General features: G+C 38.3%; 1 protein-coding gene across 4 annotated transcripts in view; it reads right to left on the bottom strand.

The window, feature by feature from the left end:
- Positions 1 to 706: 706 nt before the first annotated feature.
- The window catches only part of cltcl1 (clathrin, heavy chain-like 1), a 40,367-nt gene continuing 16,952 nt past the window's right edge, over positions 707 to 24,121 (bottom strand). For 2 of the 4 annotated variants that reach the window (XM_032577435.1, XM_032577436.1), the window contains 29 exons: positions 23,191 to 23,352; positions 22,996 to 23,109; positions 22,734 to 22,907; positions 21,662 to 21,859; positions 20,829 to 21,029; positions 20,585 to 20,737; positions 20,328 to 20,450; positions 19,386 to 19,523; positions 17,797 to 17,961; positions 17,472 to 17,652; positions 16,794 to 16,957; positions 16,584 to 16,709; positions 16,336 to 16,478; positions 15,523 to 15,757; positions 15,310 to 15,432; positions 15,079 to 15,224; positions 14,823 to 15,006; positions 13,921 to 14,113; positions 13,682 to 13,839; positions 12,748 to 12,912; positions 10,194 to 10,469; positions 9,672 to 9,821; positions 8,745 to 8,876; positions 8,535 to 8,645; positions 8,103 to 8,273; positions 6,688 to 6,909; positions 6,398 to 6,424; positions 3,279 to 3,354; positions 707 to 2,087 (listed from right to left, as the gene is read on the bottom strand). In XM_032577435.1, the coding sequence (XP_032433326.1) occupies positions 1,918 to 2,087; positions 3,279 to 3,354; positions 6,398 to 6,424; positions 6,688 to 6,909; positions 8,103 to 8,273; positions 8,535 to 8,645; positions 8,745 to 8,876; positions 9,672 to 9,821; positions 10,194 to 10,469; positions 12,748 to 12,912; positions 13,682 to 13,839; positions 13,921 to 14,113; positions 14,823 to 15,006; positions 15,079 to 15,224; positions 15,310 to 15,432; positions 15,523 to 15,757; positions 16,336 to 16,478; positions 16,584 to 16,709; positions 16,794 to 16,957; positions 17,472 to 17,652; positions 17,797 to 17,961; positions 19,386 to 19,523; positions 20,328 to 20,450; positions 20,585 to 20,737; positions 20,829 to 21,029; positions 21,662 to 21,859; positions 22,734 to 22,907; positions 22,996 to 23,109; positions 23,191 to 23,352 (4,581 nt within the window). In that variant the 3' untranslated portion in view covers positions 707 to 1,917. The remainder of the gene's footprint in view (positions 2,088 to 3,278; positions 3,355 to 6,397; positions 6,425 to 6,687; positions 6,910 to 8,102; positions 8,274 to 8,534; positions 8,646 to 8,744; positions 8,877 to 9,671; positions 9,822 to 10,193; positions 10,470 to 12,747; positions 12,913 to 13,681; positions 13,840 to 13,920; positions 14,114 to 14,822; positions 15,007 to 15,078; positions 15,225 to 15,309; positions 15,433 to 15,522; positions 15,758 to 16,335; positions 16,479 to 16,583; positions 16,710 to 16,793; positions 16,958 to 17,471; positions 17,653 to 17,796; positions 17,962 to 19,385; positions 19,524 to 20,327; positions 20,451 to 20,584; positions 20,738 to 20,828; positions 21,030 to 21,661; positions 21,860 to 22,733; positions 22,908 to 22,995; positions 23,110 to 23,190; positions 23,353 to 24,121) is intronic. The other 2 variants (XM_032577437.1, XM_032577438.1) reach the window with 1 other exon arrangement.

Raw genomic sequence — 24,121 nt, 5'->3', positions numbered from 1 at the left:
CAGAGTGTTGTATCCAGGCATATTTATGAAAAGTTGAGTGGAAGGAAAAAAACAATGGCAGAAGAGGGACGAACAAGCAACAGGTACAAATCCGTTTTGACAGGATTGTGAAGCAAGTCGCTCATACAGATCCACAGTGTGTAATTCAGAGATTAAGATCTACAGAGGATGATTAGTGCCAGTGAGAAAAAAAATCTGACTCTTTTTCTCCAAATTCTGACTTTAGTCTTCTGAGATTAAAGGTCAGATTTCTGAAAAAAAAAAAAAGGCAGAATTTGAAGACAAATTCAGACTTTTTTTTTTCTTCCAGTGGCTCTAAACCTTTTTGAAACTCAAGCTGCTTCAGGTTCCAGTTTAAGTTTCCACCGTCCTTTACCAGGAAATTTTAGAGTACTTCATGCTTTCTTCTGCAAACAAGATAAACTTTATGGAGACGTTTAATGGCACCAACAGCTGGTTCAGTGATCCTGGTGTTACTGTGTTGATTGCCCATTAAACTACCTGATTATTGAAACAGGAAACTGAGAGAAACACCAGACAACAATACAGATTCGCTAACGACGGTTAGCAACCTGGACTGATCACCTCCATGTCCTGCTGCATGGATGCAGTAATTCATGCAAAAGTATAAATAGCATACAGAATATAAAGATGTTGCTATATCTATACATGAGCTGAGAAAAAATTTAAACCACTTTGAGCAAACTTGTCTCAAGACTTTGCCATTTATTAAGCTGTTTTTTTTTTTGCCATTTGTCTTTTTCTTACAAAAAAATTCTTTATACTTTTTTAGGACTACAACACATTATAGACAATACATATGGTGCTTCATACCATTTTACTTCTGATCTGTAAGGAATTTCATTACATTTAAATTATACAGTTTTTTTTTTTTACCTAACTGGCACCTCCTTGAGACTCAAAGCTTCACCACATCTTTTTTTGTTTTGTTTTTTTTTATTTGGTGGGAAGGTTTTATTATACATCTTTGTTTTTGACACAAAATCTGTAATACTTGATATACTTGAGTGAAACATGACAGTTGTGCTCCTGGTTGCAGTATTATTATTTGGCAGCACATGCACATATTTATGATTTTACCTCCTTTCTTTCATGGTTTTTGTCACACCCATCCCGACGCTCCGGACTTCCACTTTCGGGGCTTTGAAAAGTCGACCGACGAGATCAGATCTACGGTGGGTGAAAGTTTCATTGTGTCCACAAAAGCTTCAAAGGCTCCACACACACACACACACACCCACACACACATTCACAGACTGTAATTCTTATTCACAAGTGGTCAATAGTCTGTATACTGCAAATACTTGTACCTGCTGTGAAAGGACACAGAACGATTGCACAGCGACTGTCATTCAGAACAGAGCATGACACAGATGTGAATTCAGATGTGAGACAAACAAGCCGCCTCCTTAGATTAAATAAGGCCGCAACAGTGCTTTCAAGAGGAAGGTAGAGAAGCAAACACATGCCTCCCACCTTCTGCTGCTTCTCAGAAAAGTCTCTTTTTACTCAGTGCGAAATAACAAAGAACCAAAAGCTGCTCTATGGTTAATAAAGTCTACATGGAACAGCAAGAGGACCAAGTGGTTTGGTGCTCCTCTGGCTGCTGAGAAGCGACTTCATGCTGTTTAGATTTGTGATGCAAGTGGGGGAAAAAAATGGCCGGGAGGTCACCGGATTCCTCGCAATGTCTCTGAGGCCACTCATCTAAACGGGGCGTGAAGAAACTTGAGACTGCAGTTTCAGTGAGCGTGGGTGGAGACTCTTCAAACTCTTCAGCCTCCGCCGAATCAACTGGGGCTCGGAGCAGTGCGGTTCAGTTCAAGTGTGCGCAAGTTTTTCAGGTGAAGGGAAACCAGGAGAGACAGATGGAATAAGATGAGGAGTTGGGGCCGTTTACATGTTGAAGCCATAGGCTGGCTGGGCGGGATAACCTGCGGCAGCAGGAGGAGCTGCGGCTGCGGCTGCGGCTGCGGCTGCGGCGGCGGCAGGGGGGAAGCCGTAAGCCGGGTACGCTGGCTGAGCCGCCACAGGAGAGGCAGCTGAAGTCAGCATCAGCTGCTGGCCTGGCGACAAAGAAAGAACAGCGGTTACTGAGGGACAAATAAAACTTAAAAAGTAGCACAGAAAGCTGGCTTTCAAAATTCAGTCTTCAATGAAACAAAAGCTACAATTTGCTATATATTTTTGATAAATCAAGCTCCTCCTCCTCCTCCCTGAAGCTACTTTTGCAACCTACAGAAAGGCGCCACTTCTCTTGAGAAACTACCAATCAGAGCCAGGAGGAGGGTCTTCGCATTGTCAATCACACTCATGTACACACTGCTAAATGTGGACAATAGCTGAGAAAAAACGTAGCATTCAAGGAAAACCCATTTATCACCGTCATTGGTGGCTTTGTTATAGGGAACTAGCTTTAGAGTAGAAGACAGCAAGGGTAAGGGTGTGAGCAGCATTGTTATGTTCACTGTTTCGCTGATGTTGTCTTATTTTACTAAAGGATGCCATCTTGTGGTCATTCTTGGTTAGTTATCAAAAAAGCAGCAGTAGAAAAACTGGAAGTACAACACAGTTGCAGCCACATGGCAGCTCCTCAGCCCTGCTCATGTCGTTTTCTTGCCTGCGAAAGCAACATCTTTGAGTATTATAAGTTGAATTAATCACATATGAGAATAGTATACACCTTCATTTGTGGAGAAATTGTGTATTTATATGTTTGTAGTAAACTCGGCCTGTTGTTAAGCTAACTAAGACCACTAGTATGAGTATAAAAATGGTGTATGCAGGGATTTTAACATTGTTATTGCAGGATTGATACCTACATGTATTCCATTGTTTATCCTGTTAGTTTCACATAAAAATTTATGTCAGTAAATGTACACAGGCATGATTGACAGCGCTAAGATTTCCTCCAAGATGTGAGTGACTGAGTGGTGTATTCCTGCAGTTAACACTGGGAGGAGGTGGAGACTTTTTTCACAGATACTATAATGTCACAACATAATGACAGTTTTAGCAAATATGTAAAAAAAAAAAAGAAAGAACATTTTTAAAGGTTGTATAATGCATTTTTAATCCTAGTTTTGTTTTAAAAACACTTACAAAACAACAAGTTGTTTTTCTTTCTTAAGTTAGTGCAATGAATTAATACAAAATTGTAGTTTTACCTGAAGCAAAATTGTAACATTTCTCTTCGACTCTTGTCAGTATACATTGAGTTGAATATTAAAGTCACGGTCAATTCGCTTTATACTTACCAAACACCATCGGCTGAGGCTCTTTCACGTCGTCCTCAGTTTTCCTCTGGCTTTCTGCCTCCTCCAGTTTGTCCACCTGGGGGCAGCAGAGAGCAGAGATAAAAAAAAAAAAATCCTCCACATCGTCCTAACAGTCTGAGATCATAACCTGAAGGTATCCTGCAGAAATCTTTCTATTCAAAATTATGTACATATGTAGTTTAAATATTTTACTGTGCTGGATTATCTTGCAACAAAAAAATTAGCTGTTTAAAAAATGTATATTTGCAGAGCACCTACATTGTTATGATCACAGAAATGTACAGACTTCATTTAAATGTCTTCTTTTCTCTCTCAGAGAACTTAAACTGTAAAACTTCAGGTGCAGAACAACAATTACCCTCATTTTCCTTCACATCCACTGGATAAATATTAAAAATGAAGTTTCAATTGCGAGTTGGCACAACCTCTTTTTAAAGATTATGCTACAAACACACTGTTACGGACAGTGTAGCTATGATTACAGAGGAGAAGATGACATGCAGGACTCTAAAACATCTTCCAGTGTAAATGTTACAGGATAGAATAAAGGGTCAGCTCACCAAAGTTGCACGTAAACAATACACATTTGTTGCCATATTCAGGATGTATTTCTAGAAAAACTGATCAGTGAAATGCAAGATGTTTATAAAGAACAATAAAGGTGTTTATAATAAAAAAGATTCAGATATGTGGCTTTAATTTTATCACTAAAAACAGAAAGATGATTCTTAAATATGTGTGAACTGGCCCTTTATAGGCAGGATTATAACATACATCACAGTTAAAGAAATATTATATTCTATATTGGGAGCCTATATACATGCCTAAATGCAGGTGGCACATTTCCAGCTAGCTCAGTATCATAAATTGCAGAGCTTTAACATGCATCTCATTCATAGCTGTGAGCAAACACTCCTCTGAAAGCAACTAAAACTGAGGCTACAAATCAGAGCTCACATTTGTTAGGCAGGAATCCAGTTTTTATAACCTGAGCTGCTCAGTTATTTGGAGAAATTGGAGAAATTGTGTACTGTAGGTACAGCTGGATATGAAACAGTGGTGCACTGCAATCAGAAAGGATTTTACAAGAACTAAAGAAAGAGGATTTTTAAAAGGAATTGAAAAGGTTCAAATCCACATCACTTTAACTAACAATTGATAGTGAAAGTGCAAACCCTTTATTTTTAAATTAATGTTTTCTGGGGATAAAAAAAGGACTTTTCAAGGAACAGAAGAAAGGAGGTTCACTCTTCATTTGTTTGCAGCCTGTAGTTAAAAACTACAAATCTTTCCCTGCAGGTAGAAACATGGGCCTGCATCTAATAAGCTTTTGAGTGGTGCTTTTTTTCTAAAATCCCCTGTGCATCATAACTCTGCAATAAACATGCAAACATGAACCCCCCACTGACATTTAAGGTCTCAGATCAGAGAGTTTGGAATATTAAGCAGCTTTGTATCACATCAAGACGTCACAGTCGTTCCCCAACCCTGGACTATGTTTTATATTTGATAGAGGTTACGGATTTATAAATACATCCGGAGGTGGATCAGGTGGGGGATATTGATGGGATGACTTCAGCCAACCATTCTGTAACCTTACAGTCCATCATGAAACATAGAAAACATGTGAAGATCAGAGGAAGAAAGGATGATTTGAGATTAACATCAGTTCAGAAAACTAACTTTTAGGCATAGTCCACATATAGCCGGTTATCTGGGAAAATAAATAAAAAAGTTAATGCCTTTTTGCATTTAACCCACACAAAACTCCTTTTAAAATCACTAAAAAAACTCTGACCAATAAGAAATTTTTAAAAAGTCTGTATTTTTGTATTTATATGGGAAAACAAAGATGTACTGTAGGGTCCCACACTTTAGTCTGCGACAAATAATGCACCAATATCTCCACATACTTTAGATATAATTCCCGATCAACACCGTCTTGTGTTTTATTAACTACATATTCTAATACGCCAATTAAATGCATTTCAGCCATGTTTAATTCTAAACAGAAAGTCTTTGTTGTTTTGAAGCAATCTGATTGGCTGACATAGATTTTATCTTAGCACTACACTGCCCCCTATGTGTTTGCCATGTTTAAAGCAACGTTTAGAGGTGGATTTGTACAGGTTCATGTGGATGAAAACTTTTCTGAAACCAATCCTGTGTGTACACAATTATTTTTTAAAACAATATGCTGGAGATATTTGTTTTTAAAATACCCAGCTATGTGTGTACGGGGCCTTGGTGGAAGAATCGCTCTGTTTTTTTGTACTCTATCAAGTCAACATTTCAAAAAACACCACTTAGCACTAGATGCAGCCCCATGACATCCAGAGTTAGAGGGTGAGAGGGTTTTGTTAGGCCAGGACAGAATAATGTGTGGTCATGAAGAAAAATATATTCTGAACAGGCTTTAGCTCTGGGCACCATCATGAGTTGCAATTTGGAAGCAGGCTTGGGCGAGTTTCTTGAATCAAGATATAAAAAAGTTTTGAAAAATTAAAGCACCCCTCCCCCCGACCTATTGCTGCACAGTGACAATCAGGTGGTTGATAGACGGTTCCTTCACCTTGGACTCCATCAGAAGTTGAATTATAACTTAAAGAGTGGTTAAAAAGTACAGCTGGGAAACTACAAGCAGCCTGTTTACAGACTGGTTACCTGAGCAGATAGAAAGAGTAATTAACCAGCCAACACAGTTAATTGTGTAAAGAGGAAAACAGTCAAAAAGGTCTAATATTTTGCTCACTAAGCTAGTATTTATTCAGCGTTTTTACAAAGGTTTATGCATAAATATCAAAATAATAAAATGTTTTAGTTTAATCTGTATTGACATTCAGTTTCTTGCTTTAATTCCTTTGTTATTTGTTTTATTACTCAAAGCAAGCTAAAGTCTGTTGTCTTCCAGCTGGTAAAATTAAAATGTGTGGATGATGAAGTGGAACAAAAGCCTGCACACTAAAACCACAGCTGTCCAGGACCGGGCTCGTTAGGTCGTGCTTAGTCTACAGTCCATGCTACGATCCTATAAGTGTTACAACATAAAAACAAACAGAACACATTTCTCGCTTAAAGAAAAAAAGAGGGCCAGAGACCATCACCTTTGCTGCAAATTCATCAACCTAGAAAAGAACCCAAACAGATGACTGAACATGTCTACAAGCAAAAAATTATAACAATTAGTTCTGCTTTCTTCGTCTCAGTGTAGCTATTCTATAGCTTTTTTTAAAATCTGACTTGTCAAGGCAAGCATTTACATAAACTTTTAAGACTACTTTTTAAACTACTTTTGATGTGCAGCAATACTGTGCTGAAATGATCTAAAAATACATCTATTTTATTGTAAGCAAAGATGATCAGTTTTTAATCTCTGCTCAGCTCTAACCTTAGTGAGGTACTCTCTCGTGACTTGAATGAAGTAGGGCATGGCAAAGTCCATTATGTTGTGCCTCCAGGCCAGTTCGAGCACCACATCAGGATGGAGGAGGTCGTAGGAGGCGAACAGGCAGGCGGCAAAGCACTCCTTCCTGTCTTCCTCCAGGAACCACTGCAGCAGAGTCTCTGCCAGCTCGGCATCCTTTGACTCTGCAGCGAAGAGCATGGCATCCTGGGAAACATCAAGAGGACTTCAGTTACTTCATATTGGAGAAAGACTTTAGCACAAGTCTGAAGCTTAAAGAAAGAAGCCAGCATCGCCATCTGCTGGAAGTTGAAGTCACTGCTTGTGGTCAGAGTCTCAGATAAGTAAACCTCATCACTCACTACAACAGCTACATAAACAGAAAATCTGCTGTTTCAGGAGTTGAATTTAAGACTTTTTTAAGACCTTTTTAATGCCACTGACAGAATAAAAACTGTAAATATAGTGGATGTTGGGGGAACTTGCTGAATTACAATCAAACATAGCAAAAACTGTGAAGTCGGCATTAGCCTTAGCTCTACAGCCACCATACTGCCAAGCTAAAAGTGTTTTTTCACCTAGCCTCATAAATGGTGCACAACAAGATCATTCAATCATATTTTGAAATGTAAAAACAGCATTTATTGATAACACTGGGTTACAAAATATATATTTTATAAGTTGTCTATGTTTTTTCTAATATATTAGGATTTTGCATCACAAATGACATCCATTTTTCTCAATCAGGTCATGTTTTTATTCTAATTTGATTTAGAGAAATCTGATCTTCTGACTGAACTGATTACATTTTTGTGTCATTATCAGTTCATTTCCATTAATATTACTCATCCAAGAAAGGTTTCAGGAGAAAAAAAAGTTTTATAACAGTGTGTGTTACTTAGATGTTACAAACTTGGATTTCTGTAAATTGAATAATAAACATTGATAAGGGTAAGAACATGTAAAATGAACATTACGTAAGCAAAATTATCCATCTCTTTTCTGTCCTGATGGAGTCTCTTTCCTCCTGCTCATCACTCATTAATCCTCGATTCTCAGGAAACCGATCGAAACGTGAGAACAAGTCATGCATGTTGATGCTCATGCTGCATCCATAGTTCACAAAGTTGACCTGATTGAGCAAAACCAATGATTTTTGGATTCAGCACATCAAAAGTAATCTAAAGCAGTTGAAAAACCCCAGACAATTTTTGTGGCTTTTGACCAGAGTTATTTCATGGAATCAGCGGCGGGAAAACATTTCAAAGACAAAAAGTGATAGACAATCCAAGTCATATCAATTTTCTTTGTTAGAAAACACCGATACTGTTATTGTGACAGGATGACCAATCCATCTCCAATTCATATCTGGCAGAAATAAATGTTTTGGTTTTGTTTACCTTGTATAGCTTGTCCTTCTTGCAAAGCTCCACACTCTGCCTCCAGCGGTTGTTTCTTTTGTACAGATAAGCAGCGATACGCCTGAACTCGATCAGTTCGTGTTTCTCTAACCTCTGAGCCAAGTCGATTGTGTCAAAGTTATCGTAAGCATCGATGGAGGCTCTCAGGCTCTGCAGACAAATCAAATTTAACTCACATTACAGAGAAAAGCAACCAGAACAAAACCCAGGGTAAAGAACTACAATATATCTTAACATAGTTTAACTAGTCAGTGGAAACATGAATCATACAAATCAAATTTAGAAATTTCAATAATCAAATGACAAAATAACTTTTCAACTGTGAAAGACACTGATTCAGCTTTTATGTAAATAAACTATTAATATTTAAATAATAGCGAGCTGGCAGCAGATCCAACCAAACCATCCAACCTGGTAGTCTTCCTCCTCCGTTAGCAAGTTGTTGAGCGCTTCATTGACGGCCTTATTGTTGTGATTCTGGACCGATCTCAAGTAGGGCTTGACCAGCTTTAGCTGATTCATCTGGTTAAGCAAAAGCAAAATGCATCATAACAATAAAGTGGACACAGATGAAGGAAGGGATCACGCAGCGTAAAGGTTTCCTTCTTCACACGAGGTTACCTTGGAGAAAAAGCTGACAGCTCTGTTATGATCCAACCGGGGAGACAAAATAGTCAGCAGGTCATTAATGAGCAGAGGTTTGTATTCCAGGTAGAAAGAAAGAGATTTGTAGTATAACTCCACGTTGGCGACCTGAAAGGAACAAGGAACAAATGTAAGATAATCTGAAACTGCAAATACAGAAATATAACATAAATGTAAAATATACAACAGCAGAAGCTGAAACTGCTGAAAAAAAAAGCTTAAGTCAAAGTGGACTGACAATCTGAAGTTAAAAGAGTTTGGGGTAAAGACTGAAGAAAATAGAAACAAAACTAGAAAAGTTTCAATAAAGTAGAAGATCTAGTCCACTATGATGGAAGAGCTCAAAGTTAAATATAATCACAAAATACATTTTAAATGCTTATGTTAGTTTGTTAGCATTAGCTAATGCTAATGTAGACCAACATGCTACCAACAACATGTTGACTAAAACTATTTTGTATTTCAGACCTTAAGAGTAACATAACAAAGCCTGAGACAAAAGCTAATAAAAGAGATTTCAGATTATAACCTTAAAATCAGGCGTATTCCTGGAACTGTGTCTGCCTTTATAAAGTCTTTGAAACGGTAGATTTAACAAAGGTTTGACAAATATGTTGGCATCTTTGTCTTAGTATCATGTGTTGATACAGCAGCAAGATAAAAGCACTCCACCATTTTGCAATTTTTCACTTTTCCAATAAAAAGTCAAGGATTTTTTGCTCCTGAAACATGTAATTATTATTTTCTTAATACAATATTATTTGAAAATCACTTTATGTAATGTTATCTATGTCTGTAGACAATTTAAATATGTATATATGTCTTGCTAGAAATGTAGAAGCAGTAGAAGACTGGTTGTAAAAATTGTAGAAATAAATAGTTGAGTTAAAATGACGTGTTTACCTTGGCAATTATGTCTTTGAACAGGCCTTCTTTCCATGCATCTGTTGCATGGTTCATCATAGTGATGACAGCATTGTCGTACTCCTCGTATTTATCATAAAGGAAAACCAGCTCTGCCCATAAATGAGATTGCTCAGCTGCACGAAGAACCTGAAACCAAAGAAAAATGGCATTTGATGTTTAAAGTTTACTTTCTAGAAGCCAAATTAGCATCGCGTACTTGCAAGAACAATTGAAAAAACTGCTTTTTGGCAGTTGTTTACAAGTGTTTATATTTATAAACAATCCTATGTCATAATAATCTTTAAAAAGGTTTTGATTAAAATATAAAAATGATGAAATATATCAGAAAAATTTTGTAAACCACAAAGAGGAGACGAAGGAACACCAATTACTCAGATGGTGTTAATTAAAATCTGTTTTGCAGATAGGTAACTTTCATAAATCTGATATTTCCGCACAGAGAACCCACCAAACACACACGCACACACACACACAGACCAAGATAGGGAGAAAACCAACCTTTGGGATGTTGACTCTTGACCAGAAGAGCTCCAGATGTTCCCTCATTTTCTGAGGTTTGAACTTGGAGTAGAGGATGGCGAGCTCTGTGAACATCCCCATGTGGGCGCGCTCCAGGCCCAGCGCCGCCTCCAGCAGAGCGATGAGCTCCTCAAAGTACCCGCGGTCCTGATAGTAGCTGATCAAGTCCTCCAGCTCGTCGGCGTGGATCACAATGTGAAGGCCGCAGATCTGCGCCAACCGGAACTCCTCGCCGTCGACGCACGCAAAGCAAACCTGTCAAGGTGAGAGAAAGAAAAGTAAATGGCAAGGTTTTATTAAGGACGAAAACCCTGCGTGTGCCTTTTATTTTGTGTCTATAGAGCTTTCCATAATTGTGTTCCGTTTTCTTCTTACTAAGCAAATTGCACTAACAAAGGAGACAGAACATAATCAGAACAGGCAGCAAATTGAAGGAAAATTTATTTGTCTGCACAACAAAATAACAGAATTACCAACAAACTTCTTTTGGGATTTTTGTATTATCAGTAAAGTTATCTATTTTATCTATTTGAAAGGTTATTCTGCATTTAACAATTAAACTATGAATACCCATGTACGTATACTTTCGGAACAGGTGTGCAAACTCGACACTTTAGTTCGTCTTTAGTTGACGTTTAAAATGAAGACCTGAAGCATACACAGTTCCAGAATATTTAGCAAAACCTAAAACCTAAATTTGAATTTAAGAGATAAAGAAGTGTAAAATCAAAGACATCTGCTGCATCATGGTTTATAAAGCCAAAGGAGAAAATTAAAATGAATAATAAATTTATAAATGTATTTTATAAACATATACATAGATATATTTTGGCTTTAAAGGTGTTATTTTTTTCAATCCCACAATACCGTTTTATTTTTCCCTTCTTGCATTTTTAGATTTCTTAATTTCATGTTTTACTAGGCCTGTCACGATAGCAAATTTTGTTCAACAATTAATTGTCTCAAAAATTATTGCTATAAACAATAATATTGTTTGAAGACCTTTTTACACTGATTTAATGGAAATGACGTAATAATCCATGCGATTTCCTGCCAAAGATAGATACACTTTATTTTCAAAAGAATATTTAACACTGGAGCTGATAAACAAAATAAACAAAACAACCAAAAACAAAAATAAAATAGATTCTCAGTCTCCATTAGCAAAAAACTCACTTGAACAAAAAACTAAACATAAAGCCAAAGTGGAAATAAATACTGCATTCAACCAAAAGAGGGCAGATTATGTAGTCTGTATATCATGTTGCCCTTCAGTAATAATTAGATTTAAATAGAGAACATCGACTACCTGATGCAATAGTTCACACTACATGATTTTTTGCTGCTATTTTTCCCCTTAAGACAATCTTAGAACCTTGGTCTTTCTAAGATTCTAAGAGAACACACCACAATCTTACAAAGACCAACGTTCTAAGATTGTGTGGTGTGTTACGGTAGATCGTCGTTGCCGCTCCGATCCAAATCAGGGTTTTTCCCCCGACTGGGAGCTTTAACGCAGCCTGTTGAATGTGACAGGCAGCCAATCAGAAAGCGCGGATTCTCCTCCGTGCTTTCTGAGGGGAATCCCAAACAGCTGACACGGCGCAACCCGAAGTCCAGCGGACATCGGAGATGATATGTGGAAACAACATTAATGTTTATTCAGCATGCAAAGAATATAGAAATGACAAGAGGAGGAGTTAGAGCGAAATTGCTACCGCAGTTGATAAACCCGGTAACTTTTCAGCTGTTCTTCGTTAACGTGACATAAATAGGTTCTAATGATTTTCATTCAGTCAGGACTTTACGCTGACACTAGCCACATGCATTGCAGGTAGATTGTAGTAAAGCATTGATTAATGCCTGGTTTTAAAATTAGTTAACTGAACTTGTAGCCATTATTTTGTGCCCATTGTTGGACACCACACGGCAGGAACGAACCCGATCGAACCGTTATACCTAGGATTTCTGTCGGCTAATGTGTGGTCTGTCAGGTTTTGAAAATGGGCCGACAATCGGCCGACAGCTCGTGTGCGCTGGGCTTTACACTAAGTAAAATGAGGAAGGGAGGGTCAGTGGAGAGCACCGGAGTTGAGCCTTTTGTCTTTCGGTGTCATCAACAGAAAGAGAAAAAGGCCAGAAGAGACGATAATGCCGATAATTAAAATGACGTCGATAGTTTTAATTTATCGTACGATTAATTGATTTACCGTTTATCGCGACAGGCCTATAAAAAGAAAATGCTTTTAAGAGTCTTAATGGATAAAATTACAAAAGTAAAAATATGCCAGACTTTATTGAAAATTTAATAGGATTTACAAATAACAGTTCTAACTCATAATTTCATAGGGATTAATAAATTGACACCTAACCTTTAAATTAAATTAAAATATTTTTACATAACTGTTAGGCCACAGACAAATTACTAAATCTGACTGTTTAACCTTTTCAGTTTCAGAAAATTAGTTATAATTAAAAAACAATGATTTTTCACTAATGGCCCGATGAACTGAGGTATTTGTGCGTCTTTTACCTCCTTCCACGTCCGAGTGCTGTTTGCTTTCCTGGCGCTGTCCACGGCTGCCTGGTACTCCCCAAGGTGGACCAATGTAGACGCAAGTCGGGCAAAGTTGGACACGTTGTTGAACAAAAGTTTGGCCGCTTCGTACATTCCCTCCTCGTAACATCTGTCTCCCACCTGAAAATGAATTATCGGATTTACAGCAGAATTATTTACATTTTGGTGGAAAAAGGTACCCTGTTAAAGTGAACCTATTATGCAAAATTCCCATTTTGTATATTTTGTATATTTTTGTACATCCAGACATTTTTTGGTGATAGGTTAATGTTTTTTGGTATCTGAAAAATTAGCCGTTTCAAAAACTATCCCAACATAACGTCACAGATCCGCAAGCCCAGCCCGTTGCCTAGCAACCCCAACAGAGCTCTGCCCGTTACCAATCTATGTGCTGTATAAAGGCTACTAGAAAAGACAAGTGTTTGAACTACTTGCTACATTCTGGTTGGCTACGCACTAGGCTCTACTTCTGCTTTTCAAAGATGAATTGTTGTATAAATGTGCATCTGTTTAGAGTCATTTTCATGTGTAAATGTAAGCTTTGAGTTAAGGAGTTTGACCAGCAGAAGCTTAGTGGGATTTAAAGTGACAAGAAGCCTTAAAGCAGGTCATTCTGAAAGGAGCTCTGACAGACAGAACTAACCAAACTAAATATTTTTTATAAATTATAAAATCTTAAATAAACTCATTATCTAAGAATGAGTTTGTACCAAACAAATGTTACGTGTAGCCCATAAATCTATCCTAACTTGTTCAAGAAAGCATTTTAGGTGACCTTTACAGCAGTCCCATTCTGAAATCTAGGCACTTATTTTACGTTAACCCAAAACATTTAAGGTTTAAAAACGTTCTAAAGCCTTTATATGTGAAATTATTACGCTGTTTTTACCTGCTGAATGTGAGCATTATTGGGCCCACTGACAAATTCTTCCAGCTCAGCCAGACGGTTCGTTTTAGCCAGAGCAAAAATCAGCTCCGTCTCTACATACGACTCTCTGGCTTTCTTACGAGCCATCTGCAGGAACTTCACCAAATCCTCCCAGTTATCTGCAGCAAAGACACACACCAAGAAACTCACATGAAACACACACCAATGCAGCCAACATATCTTATAAGATAGATGCTTACTGTTCTTGCTGGCTGCATTGACCACCTCCATGTACGCTGATGGATCCACGGCTTTGATGTAGGAGTCGATGGCCTCCTTGACGAGGTCCCTGTGCAGCTGAGCTCTGGCTAACTGACTCCACACTGCAGGCTCGTTACAGCGCTCCGCAAACTCATAGGCTCGGTCCAAGTTCCCTATGTGCTCAATCAAAACCTACAAAAATTAAATAAGTCGAGAAATGGGAGAAAACTTAGCAGTGGAAATGCATCAAAAGATTGGCTATTGAAGAGAATTGAACCTACAAATAACAACAACACTTCAGAGAGGAAGTTATTACTAGAAGAAGGCTTAATACTAGTTACTCTCAGTATTAGTGAGGTGCCTTAAATATTAAGCCAAATGAAAAACAGAGATGTAAGAAGACATTTATAAGGACAATTCTATTTTCTAAAATATGTGAAGACACATCTGAGAGAACGCAGAGAGAGCGAAGCTTAAAATAGATAACAGGAAGGCTGAAAGGAAAACAGCAAAATGCTATGTTTCTATACTGTTAATATTAGAGTTTAGGAAAGGATAAACACAGACAGTGCATAGGCACACTAATGGTTGACATAAGATCCTACAGAGACGTTAACCGTAGTGCTGTAATGGTTTTGTCTTTTTTTTAACTTCTGCTCTGAATAAAGTCCTACTTACAGCATAAAATCTAGAAGAATTAAAAGTGATTCCTTTGTCTTCTTGTGACTGTTATTTACTAGAAATTAAGTCAAATCTTTGCAAAAATCAGAGATCTGCCTCAAACCTGGGAGACCTGATCAACAACATCAAATGAACTTTTGGTTTACTATGAATTTGCTGGTCCAAATAAACCAATACTCTTTCTGCAATCATCAATATCAATCTCTAATCTTGTTTTTACCTGAATGGCTGAGGTGTTGACATCAAACTTCTTGAAAATGGCAAACGCCTCTTCAAAGAGCTCATTGCTAATTGCGATGTTAGCAATGTCAGGAGCGTCATAGTTATCTAGCCTGTTGATGTACTCCATCACACGAGTGCGGTCGGCCTTGATAGCCGTTAAAATCAGCAGATTCTGGAGGTTTCTGGAGAAAAAATTGAAAAAGTTTAAAAGATAAGACCTGCACTGTGGATATACAAAGATGTGCCTAAAGTACCTGTGTTCACTGAAGACAGAGTTATCAAGAACAATCTTCTCCAGCAACTCAATCAGCTCGTTTGGTAGGTCTGCAGTCATAAAGGCCTTGACTGTGACCGACACCTCCTCTGGGTCCTGGGTCTCCGACAGAGCTGTCTGCACCACCTGAAAGTGCAAATAGTATAAAAATATTCATTAAAAAATGAAGAAATTTCTGGTCACAGCCGAATTGAAGTGGAATGAAACCAACCTGATCGATGAGTTGTCTTCTGAACGGGTTGTCTTCCTCCAACACTTTGGCCCAGAGCTCCGGATCTTTTCGTCGTACAAGATACCGAGCTTCACTCTTAAATAATGAATTTTCATTGCAAACCTGAGAGAAAAAATAAATAAATGTAGCAGGTAGTTAAACATGTCTGTGCATTAAAAATCTTCTACGGTCCGTGTGATGGGATCTACACACTTTGATGAGGTCCAGGTCGCACTGCCCCCTCTCATACGCCACGCAGGCCAGGTGGGGGTCTCTCTTCTCGCAGTAGCGGCCGACCACGGCGCTGTCGTAGAACGGGTTCTCCTTCAGGAAGCGCTCCGGCGTGTTGTTGCTGTCAATGTAGATCTTGGCTAGTGCATTGTGGGTAGCTGGTTCCTCACATCCCTCGAGAATACGCGACTCCAGCCATGGCAACAGAAGCTTCAACCTGAAAAGGCAGCAAAAGAAACTGACTTATGTAAAATATCTTCTCTTACTGTAACAGAAAAATTCAAAAACTTGACAAAAAAGGCAAGTTTTTATACATTTCATATACATGGAAAGAAGGAAGGTAGCAACGAAGGAACAAACAAAGTAACAAATTATGGAAAGAAGAAATGAATGAACAAATGAAGGAAGCAATGAAAAAAGAAGGCATGAACAAATTATGGAAAGAAAGAAGGAAGGAACAATTGAAGGAAGGAAGAAATGAACAAAGAAAGGAAAGTACAAATAAACAATAAAATTCTGAAAAGAAAGAAGGAACGAACGACGGAAGGGAGGAAGAAATGAATGAATAAACAAATTACGGAAAGAAGGAAGGAAGAAATCAACTTCAGAAAATCTATGGAAAGCAAGAATGAAGGAGAAGGCTTTAAATCAAGTCAGGAAAGAGTGGGGGGAAAAACAATGGAGGGAAGGTAAGAAGACAGGAAGAAACTGGGGAAAAGAAAGGATGGAAGAAAGAAAGGAAACTGGATATTGCAATGACAATAACTCATGGATCCAAGCATAATCTGGGATCACCTGTTCCTCTTTTCCACCTCGTCCACCAGCTCATCGGTGGAAAACTGTCCTCTGACCACCATGATCAGGTTCTTGATGACATCCTCTGAACAGTCTACATCCAACAAACCACCGATCACCACAGGCAACCGACTGGGATTCACCTGAGAATGCAACGAGCAAATTCAAAATAAACAAGCAACATTTACAGAAAATGATTAGTTAGGAAGCCATGGTGGAAGAAATCCCAGCTTTGGTACTGATCTTACTTTCTGAACATAGATTTCGATGTATTTCTGCAGATTGTTGCGGTACAGGTAGAGCACCAGATCATGGACAAAGTCAAAGCGATCGCACACAATGATGAGGGGAAGCTGGTCTGTTAACTTCGCCTCCTGTGAACAGCAGCAAAATGAGAATAATATTCTATTATCTTATCTCTGTAGAAGAAATTACAATTAATGAAGAAGCGGTTTTACCTTTAGGAAGTTTTTAACCCTCTCTGGGTCGTAGCAGTTGCTCTCTCTGCATATTCTCTCCACTTCTTTGATCTGACCCGTCTTACAAGCAGCCTGGATGTATTTAAAGTGAACGTCGGGTTCCTGGCTGAAATTCACGATCGAGCCAAGGAAGTAAAACAGACCTTAAAAGAAAAGACAGGAATATTTTTAAATCAGGTAGGAAAATAATTGTCATTTAAAGGTGACCTATTATGTTTCCTTGAACAAATTAAGGTAGGTCTCTGGGCTAAACCAAATATGTGTGTTACATTTTTGTCCAAAGTAGATTTAACTTATGGCATAGTGAACTAAAATCTTAGAGAATATTTTAGTTCACTCTATTTTGAGTGGGCTGGGCTTTGCTGGGGTTGCTAGGTAACGGGCTGGGCTTTGCTGGGGTTGCTAGGTAACGGGGCAGTGCCTTCTGACATGTTACATTCTGGAGGTTTTTGAAACAGACAGCAAAATACATTGATTTATTGTAAAAAAAAAAAAAAAAAAAAGCAGCTAGGTGTTTTATTAAAGCGCTTGGGCTGATTTTAAAAGCAGTTGAAACCCAAATCAAAGTGTAAACAGTTAAATATGTGATTTTTGCACAGTAGGTTACCTTTAATAAAGTTTTTATCATTTTTAAATTAATTAAGAGAAAATGCCTACCTTCATAACTCTTGAAGGACTCGAAGAGCTCCACTAGCGCCTGAGTTCCCAGCTGCTCATGATACTTTGATGCTACCTGCACACACAGCTGCAGGTTCTGCCTGATGTTAGCCGACAACATGGCCCTCAAACACTCCAAAGAGTCGTCGACTGACAAGGAGCCGAAAAAGTTCACCAGCCACTAAATGGTAGAAAAATGAAAAAGTAAAGACATCTAAATGCAGAGAAAGAGATTAAAGTCATTCTTATGCATCAAGACGATAAAAACCAAATGTTTCCCAATGGAGCTGTGTTCACAGGAATGGCTGCACTGCTACAGGCGTACCTCAGGGTTGAGCAGATGTGTGTGCACCACGGCTCGTTTGATATCGTACAGGTCGGTGTAGTGTTCGAGTGCTCTCTGCAGCAGCCCTGCCTTCTCACACAGCTGAGCGACGTGGGCCCGGTCATAGTGTGTGAACATCTGGTTCCCCAGGATCGCATCTGCTACCTGAAAATGTTCATTACACACATCAACACACACATCATATTAAGAGCGACTTTTCGCATCAAAGTGAGAATCTACAGCAGTGGATGAATGAGTTCATTACAGGGTCAAAACTTTCCACTTCATTGCTCTCTTATTCAACCCTTGATATTTTTCACATTATGACGCCAAACCTCTATGTTTATTCAGTTCCTGGGTATTAAAGTGGCATTATTGTGTACAGTATTTTCCAAGTACATTTTGTCATTTTATACCACAATCAAGTAACTTTGTTACGTTCAGTTCTTATGAAAATGCTGTATATATCAAACATAAATTACAAGAAATTTGACTTTGCAATGTAACACCTTGAAATTAGGCCTCTGTCTCTTTAAGAAGCTCCTGCTCTTTCCAACACTTCAGCAAGTAATCACAATGTTTCTCCATGATGCCATTTATAACCGTTCTTACCAGCATTGGGCTGAGAAGTAGCACGTAACATATAAAGCTCAAAAAGTTTGGTTTTACATAATGCCCTCCCTTTAAAAAGTGTTTAATTGTAAAAAGGAAGAAAAACCATATGACTTTCAAAATGAGATTGTTCTTCCAACAGGAAAATGACCCTAAACTCACCACCACATGCAGATCAAACATTCAGATTTTTATTGGTAAAAACCATTGAGGATCCATTTATGCATTTCCTTATAGTTTAGTTATGTGCAGTTATTTTTGGTTTGTTTATTATGTGAAATCCTAAAGAAACATGTGATAGTTTGTAGTTGTAAAGTGGTGTTTACATTAGGAGTGAACAAGTTTGGAAGAAACTATAAAATACTGTGGTTTAGGGAAGGTTAAGACAGTAATTATAACTAAAACCGAACTCTAACTAGTTTTACTCTGCCAGTGTTTTTTGTTTTTTTTATTCACCAATTAGTGTGTATACAATAAACATTACAAACTGACAAAAAGCAAGAAGGGGTGTTAATATACGGAATAATTAACCAGATAATAGAACGAGTAACAGCAATAAAAATACAGTAGCCAAACATACAATAAAACAAGCAAACAAACATGGAGGTATATATAAAAATGAATACATTCAAAACAAGAATAAAACAGAACATAATCAATCTGTGTCAACAAAAATGAAACTGATTAATATGTGAATTAGGACATCCTTTTTTTAAAATTATGGCAGTTTTTTTCTAATTTGAAATATTTTTCTCTTCTCTAATTGATTAACCGGCGTCTCAGACATTTTGGGGAAGAAGTGGCCACTGTTGACTATATGTTCCTGAGTGAGTGTATGTCTCTGTTTATGCAATATGCTCCATATCCGCACAGTTGATATTCTTACTCTTTGTGGATACAACATCAATGGTGGCTATCGACTAGATGTAGCCATCAACTTCTCCAGTTAGGAAAAAGGAACTGGTAAAACAGCTCACCTGGGGAGCGTGTATCAGGTTCATCTCAAGCAGACGTGTCTGTAAGTGTCCTTCAGCTGGACGGTTGTTCTTCAGAGCATCCAACAGAAAGGAAGTGCACTGCTGAATCAGGCTGCCCTCCATGAAAACATCAACAATCTACCGAAAAAAACAAAACAGCACGCACAAAAGTTAGGAATACTAGAGACTTTAAATTGTGCTGCATAGCATCATTTCAGCTAATGTAAAAGTCACAAGTTATTAAACACCAGCCAGATGTTTCTGCTCCTTCAATTTTCTGCTTAACTTGTAATTCAAAGCAAGAGCAAGGATGTGGCTTTAAAGGAAGGAGGGAGTCACTGACTCAGTGGATTCTTGGCATTGCTAAAACATCTGGAACAACACAGACACAGACCGACTCCCATCCAAGACACCTTTCCAGTTGATGTGCGCCATTGAATCAGACGTGATTTTCTTTTAAACTTTGCAACATAGTTTTTATGCCACATTTTTCTACACTTTAATCATCACAGCTGATGGTCCAAAGAGTAAATGCTGTGAATTTACTGCAGATATTTCAGATGGAGTTAGACCAGAAGGAAACAAAGACAGAAATAAAACATGAAAGGAACCAAGAAAAAAAGAAAAAGAAATTTAGAAAGAAAGAAGAAGAGAAACATGGAAAGAAACCTAAAATGAGACAAAGAGAACATAAAGGGTGGAGAAAAAGAAGGATACAGGAGAAGGATGGAAAAGACAGAAGAAGTAGAGAAGGAAAGGTGGACAGAGGGAAAATTCAACGTTTTGACAATGATGTAAAGAAATATCGCTTGGCAAGACAGACATTTTTACTTTTCTTTAGTTTTTTACCCTTTCCATACTAATCTGAACCTGGAAAATACTTTAAAAAACAATCAATAAATCACACTTTTAAGAACTGCATCGGAACGCTGCTTATGTTACCTGGTTGATGTTGGCCAGCGGCTCCTCATCTTGGACAAGCATTTGGGCAAACTGCAGTCCTTGGTCTGGGTTGACTCGCATTACGTTCCTTAACAAAAACACCCAGTCTGGGGTGTATCCCACCTACAGAGGGGCAGGAACGATGATAAATGTGAATCTGTTTGCACCTTTTTCAGTACATTTACATTTAAGACTGACAAAACCAAAGATAATAATAATATATTATTAAAAGTAAAGTAAAGTGGAGATCTGATTACCTTTTTGGCATACAGCACTATCTTCTGGAACTGTCCTGTTTCTGCAAAGCACTGAATAACTTTGTTGGGGACATTTGCTCTGAGATAAACACTAAGAGCTAACGTTGGGTCCGAGGCCTTTACCAGATCGCCCAGTTCCTCTGAACACTCCAGCTGCAGAGCACACATATTCACATTTACTAATTATGACAGTCCCATAACAGATGAGCAGAAAACTTTCACCAGCACTCCAAAGCTGACCTACCTTGTCCTCCTTCAGCCATTTCTCCAGTAGCTGCTTGCGGCCTTGCTGCAGGACGGGCCTGCACAGCTCCAGAGACTCAAACTTGTTGAGCTGGCCCTGGTCCAAAAGAATCCCGAAGTACTGGAGCAGAGGTGAGGCTTGACCAGGTTGGGCTGGGACACTCTGGAACTTGCGTATGGTTTCTGCTGTTCGGAGGATACCCTGAGGGTCAGAATACATCACACAATGGAGGAATTACTGGAGCAGGGAAAACAGAAAATTTCTATTGATTCTTTAGACAAATTTCATGGTGGTTCAGTAAAACTCACAAGAAAACAACCATTTTATTCTTTGAAACTCTGTAGATATGACAATCTGGTAATCAAATGAACTAATTTATTCATATTGTGTTCTTTAATATAAAATGAACTCAGATTTAAGACCTTTAAGGCCATTACGAATGGAATTTAAGACTAAGATCGCCAAGGAAATGTACGAACTAGCAATATATTTGCACTTACCAATGAGAGATGAAAAAAAAAGAGCTAGCTAGCTAACAATGGTGGTTAGAGGAGAATCACAGAACGCAATGAAGATGTCTGCATGGGACTCAAACTTCTGCCAGACAGAAAAACCCAGCAAGAAAAATAATACATTGAATATACAAGAATAAATAGACAACATTTAAGACCTGTGATTAATGTATTTAAAGTAAACTTCTTTTTTTTTTTAATGAATTTAAGACATTTTAATGCCTTAATTTTAGATACATGATGAATCTATTTATTACCGAAGTGCACCTGGTAGGAGAAGAAAATGCAAGCGCTACACTTTAACTGCAGAGTCTGACGTACCTTGGGTGCAGATGCAGCAACCTTTGCAGCCTCTGAGTAACTTCCCTGGGCAAACAGAGTATTAAACTTTCTGCCAAAAAGCTCCTCAGCCCCAACAAGATTAGATCTCACGGCCATCCTCAGGGCGAGATCAGGGTTCTGCAGAACGTTTGTAGCATAGTTGACGATGTTTTCTTCTTCAACACACACTGACAAGACCTGTGAAGTGTAGAAAAGGAAGTCACAGTTTGTCAATAAAACTCAAGAAATTAGAAACGGAAATAAAATTAAAAGGTACATCTTTCAATCTACATTTATGCCAAGTTCACATTTTGCACATTTTTGGAGTTCAATTTGGATCTCTACTGTCAAGTCCAACGCATTTAAAAAAAAACAACAACAAAAAGTTTATGTTTTTTGGTGTCTGGAAAAAGAGCCGTTTCAAAAACCCACAGAATGTAACGTTACAAATCAGTGGGTACTGGCCTTCACCTAGCAACTCCAGTAAAGCCCAACCAGTTACCTAGCAACCAAACTGAAGCCTAGCCCATTACTTAGCAACCAAAAGAACTCAAGCAAGTTTGGTCAACTGGTTTTAATGTATGTGTGATACAATGGCTGCTGAAAAAGACAAGTGTTTTGTTGTGCAGTAGGCTCTGCTAATGCTTTTCAAAGATGTCTGGTTGTAAAATTGTGCATCTGTTTTCAACCATTTTCATGTGTGAGTGTAAACATTGAGTTGGGGGCGTGGCCACCAGCAGTTTATTTGGATTTAAAGTGACAAGAGTCCTAAAACAGCTTATTTTGAAAGGAGCTCAAAATATGCAGAACTGAGCAGACTAAAATCTCACTATCTAACAATGATGTTGTGCCAAAAATGTAATGAAGATGCTTTGCATAGACCATAGACTTATCCCTAACCTGTTCAAAGAAGCATAACATGTCACCTTTAAGATACGTTTTAGAGGTATCTTACAAGGTGAATCTTGAAAATGTTGTAAACCCTTTGATAATTTTTTAGCAAAATAAGTAAAAATGACACTCCCTAAGTAACAGAAGCTTTGTATATAACACTTATCAGTTTTTTCCTCACCTGTCCCTTCTTATTAACGCCGATGATCCCCGAGGTGGCCTCATGAGGGGCCGTAACAAAGATAGTCTCTGCACTGATTCGGTTCATGTATATACACACTCCAGATTCCAGGTCGTACAGGTGAATGTAACCATATTTTGTGATCAAATATATCACACCATGCTTGTTCCCAATCTACAACAAAAGAGCAAGAAGAGATTTTAAGAATTCACTAGTCACCTAAAACTCTCAGGTGTTGAACAAGTAGCTGCCACACACTTACCTGCATAGCTACAGGGAAGTCTGTCTGGGCCTCTGGAGGGAAAAACACATCCACTGCTTTCTTAGCAAATGGCTGGTTTCCTGCAGCGGGCTGACCAACTTCAATGATGTGCAACTTTGAGGAGAAAGTTATCATGCATAAATAAAATAAGCACAGCAAGTAGGATGTAAAAGAAACTCGTTAATAAAAGTTCACCTTTCCTCCTGCCTGTGAGCGCACAGCAAAGCAGAACAACGTGGAAGGTTTGGCATTTCCCTCCACTTTGAACTCCCCAAAGGCAGCGGCGTGGCCTTCGATGGGCTGGGAGACTTTCCTGTCAACCGAGTACAGCTGCATCGCTCCGACTACGCGATTTTGCTGCAAAGAAAAACAAAACTGAACCTCAGACTCATGGGACTGTCAAAACTCCAAGTTGTTGAATTGTGATGCAACACAGTGCAACAAAAGTTCAGATTCGTTGTTCGGCTGTTGAGAGTTTAAGATAAGTCATTATAATTGGGAACAGTGATTACTTAAACAATGAGGAGCCACGAGTCAGTGCTGTGGGATGGAAACCGACACACTGTTTGCAGAAGAAGGTTTGTTTATAAGAAAAAAACAGAAAAGTGTTGTTTTTTTTCCACTGTGTGACTAAACTGTTTTCCAGTATTTTCCTCCCTCAGTTTAATTTCTCTTCATTAGAGCATTCTGAGAAGCTTTTATGTGCACAGCTTAGGTGAAAGCAGAGCTTCCTGTTCAATAACAGTGAAACCCCTCAGGTGTCTTTCATTAAGTCTAGCTGACAAACCATTGGACTGTTCAGGGGAGAAAAATGCTTCTGCAGGGATTGAGAAGTATCCTAACTCATTCTCTTATCCAGTAAATATCTAAGGAGTTACTTTACTTCCCTTGACTAAAAACTAATCATTTACTTAATGTCATCTTCTATTTTATTAGGAAAGTGTAATTGGAGTGCATACTTTGGACAGCTTTGACCTGTTATTCAAGGAAGAAAAAACAAACCATTTCCCAACTGAGGTGTAAATTTTACTCAGATCCTCAAGCTATTAAATTTGATCCTGAACAATCTAATCATATCTGAGCAGATCAAATTTTGAATGTTCAACCCAAAAAGAAGTTTTGTTGT

Source organism: Xiphophorus hellerii, chromosome 12, assembly GCF_003331165.1.
Source record: "Xiphophorus hellerii strain 12219 chromosome 12, Xiphophorus_hellerii-4.1, whole genome shotgun sequence".
Taxonomy (NCBI): domain Eukaryota; kingdom Metazoa; phylum Chordata; class Actinopteri; order Cyprinodontiformes; family Poeciliidae; genus Xiphophorus; species Xiphophorus hellerii.
The sequence above is the reverse complement of the archived record's forward strand: the minus strand, read 5'-3'. Positions and strand labels throughout refer to the sequence as shown.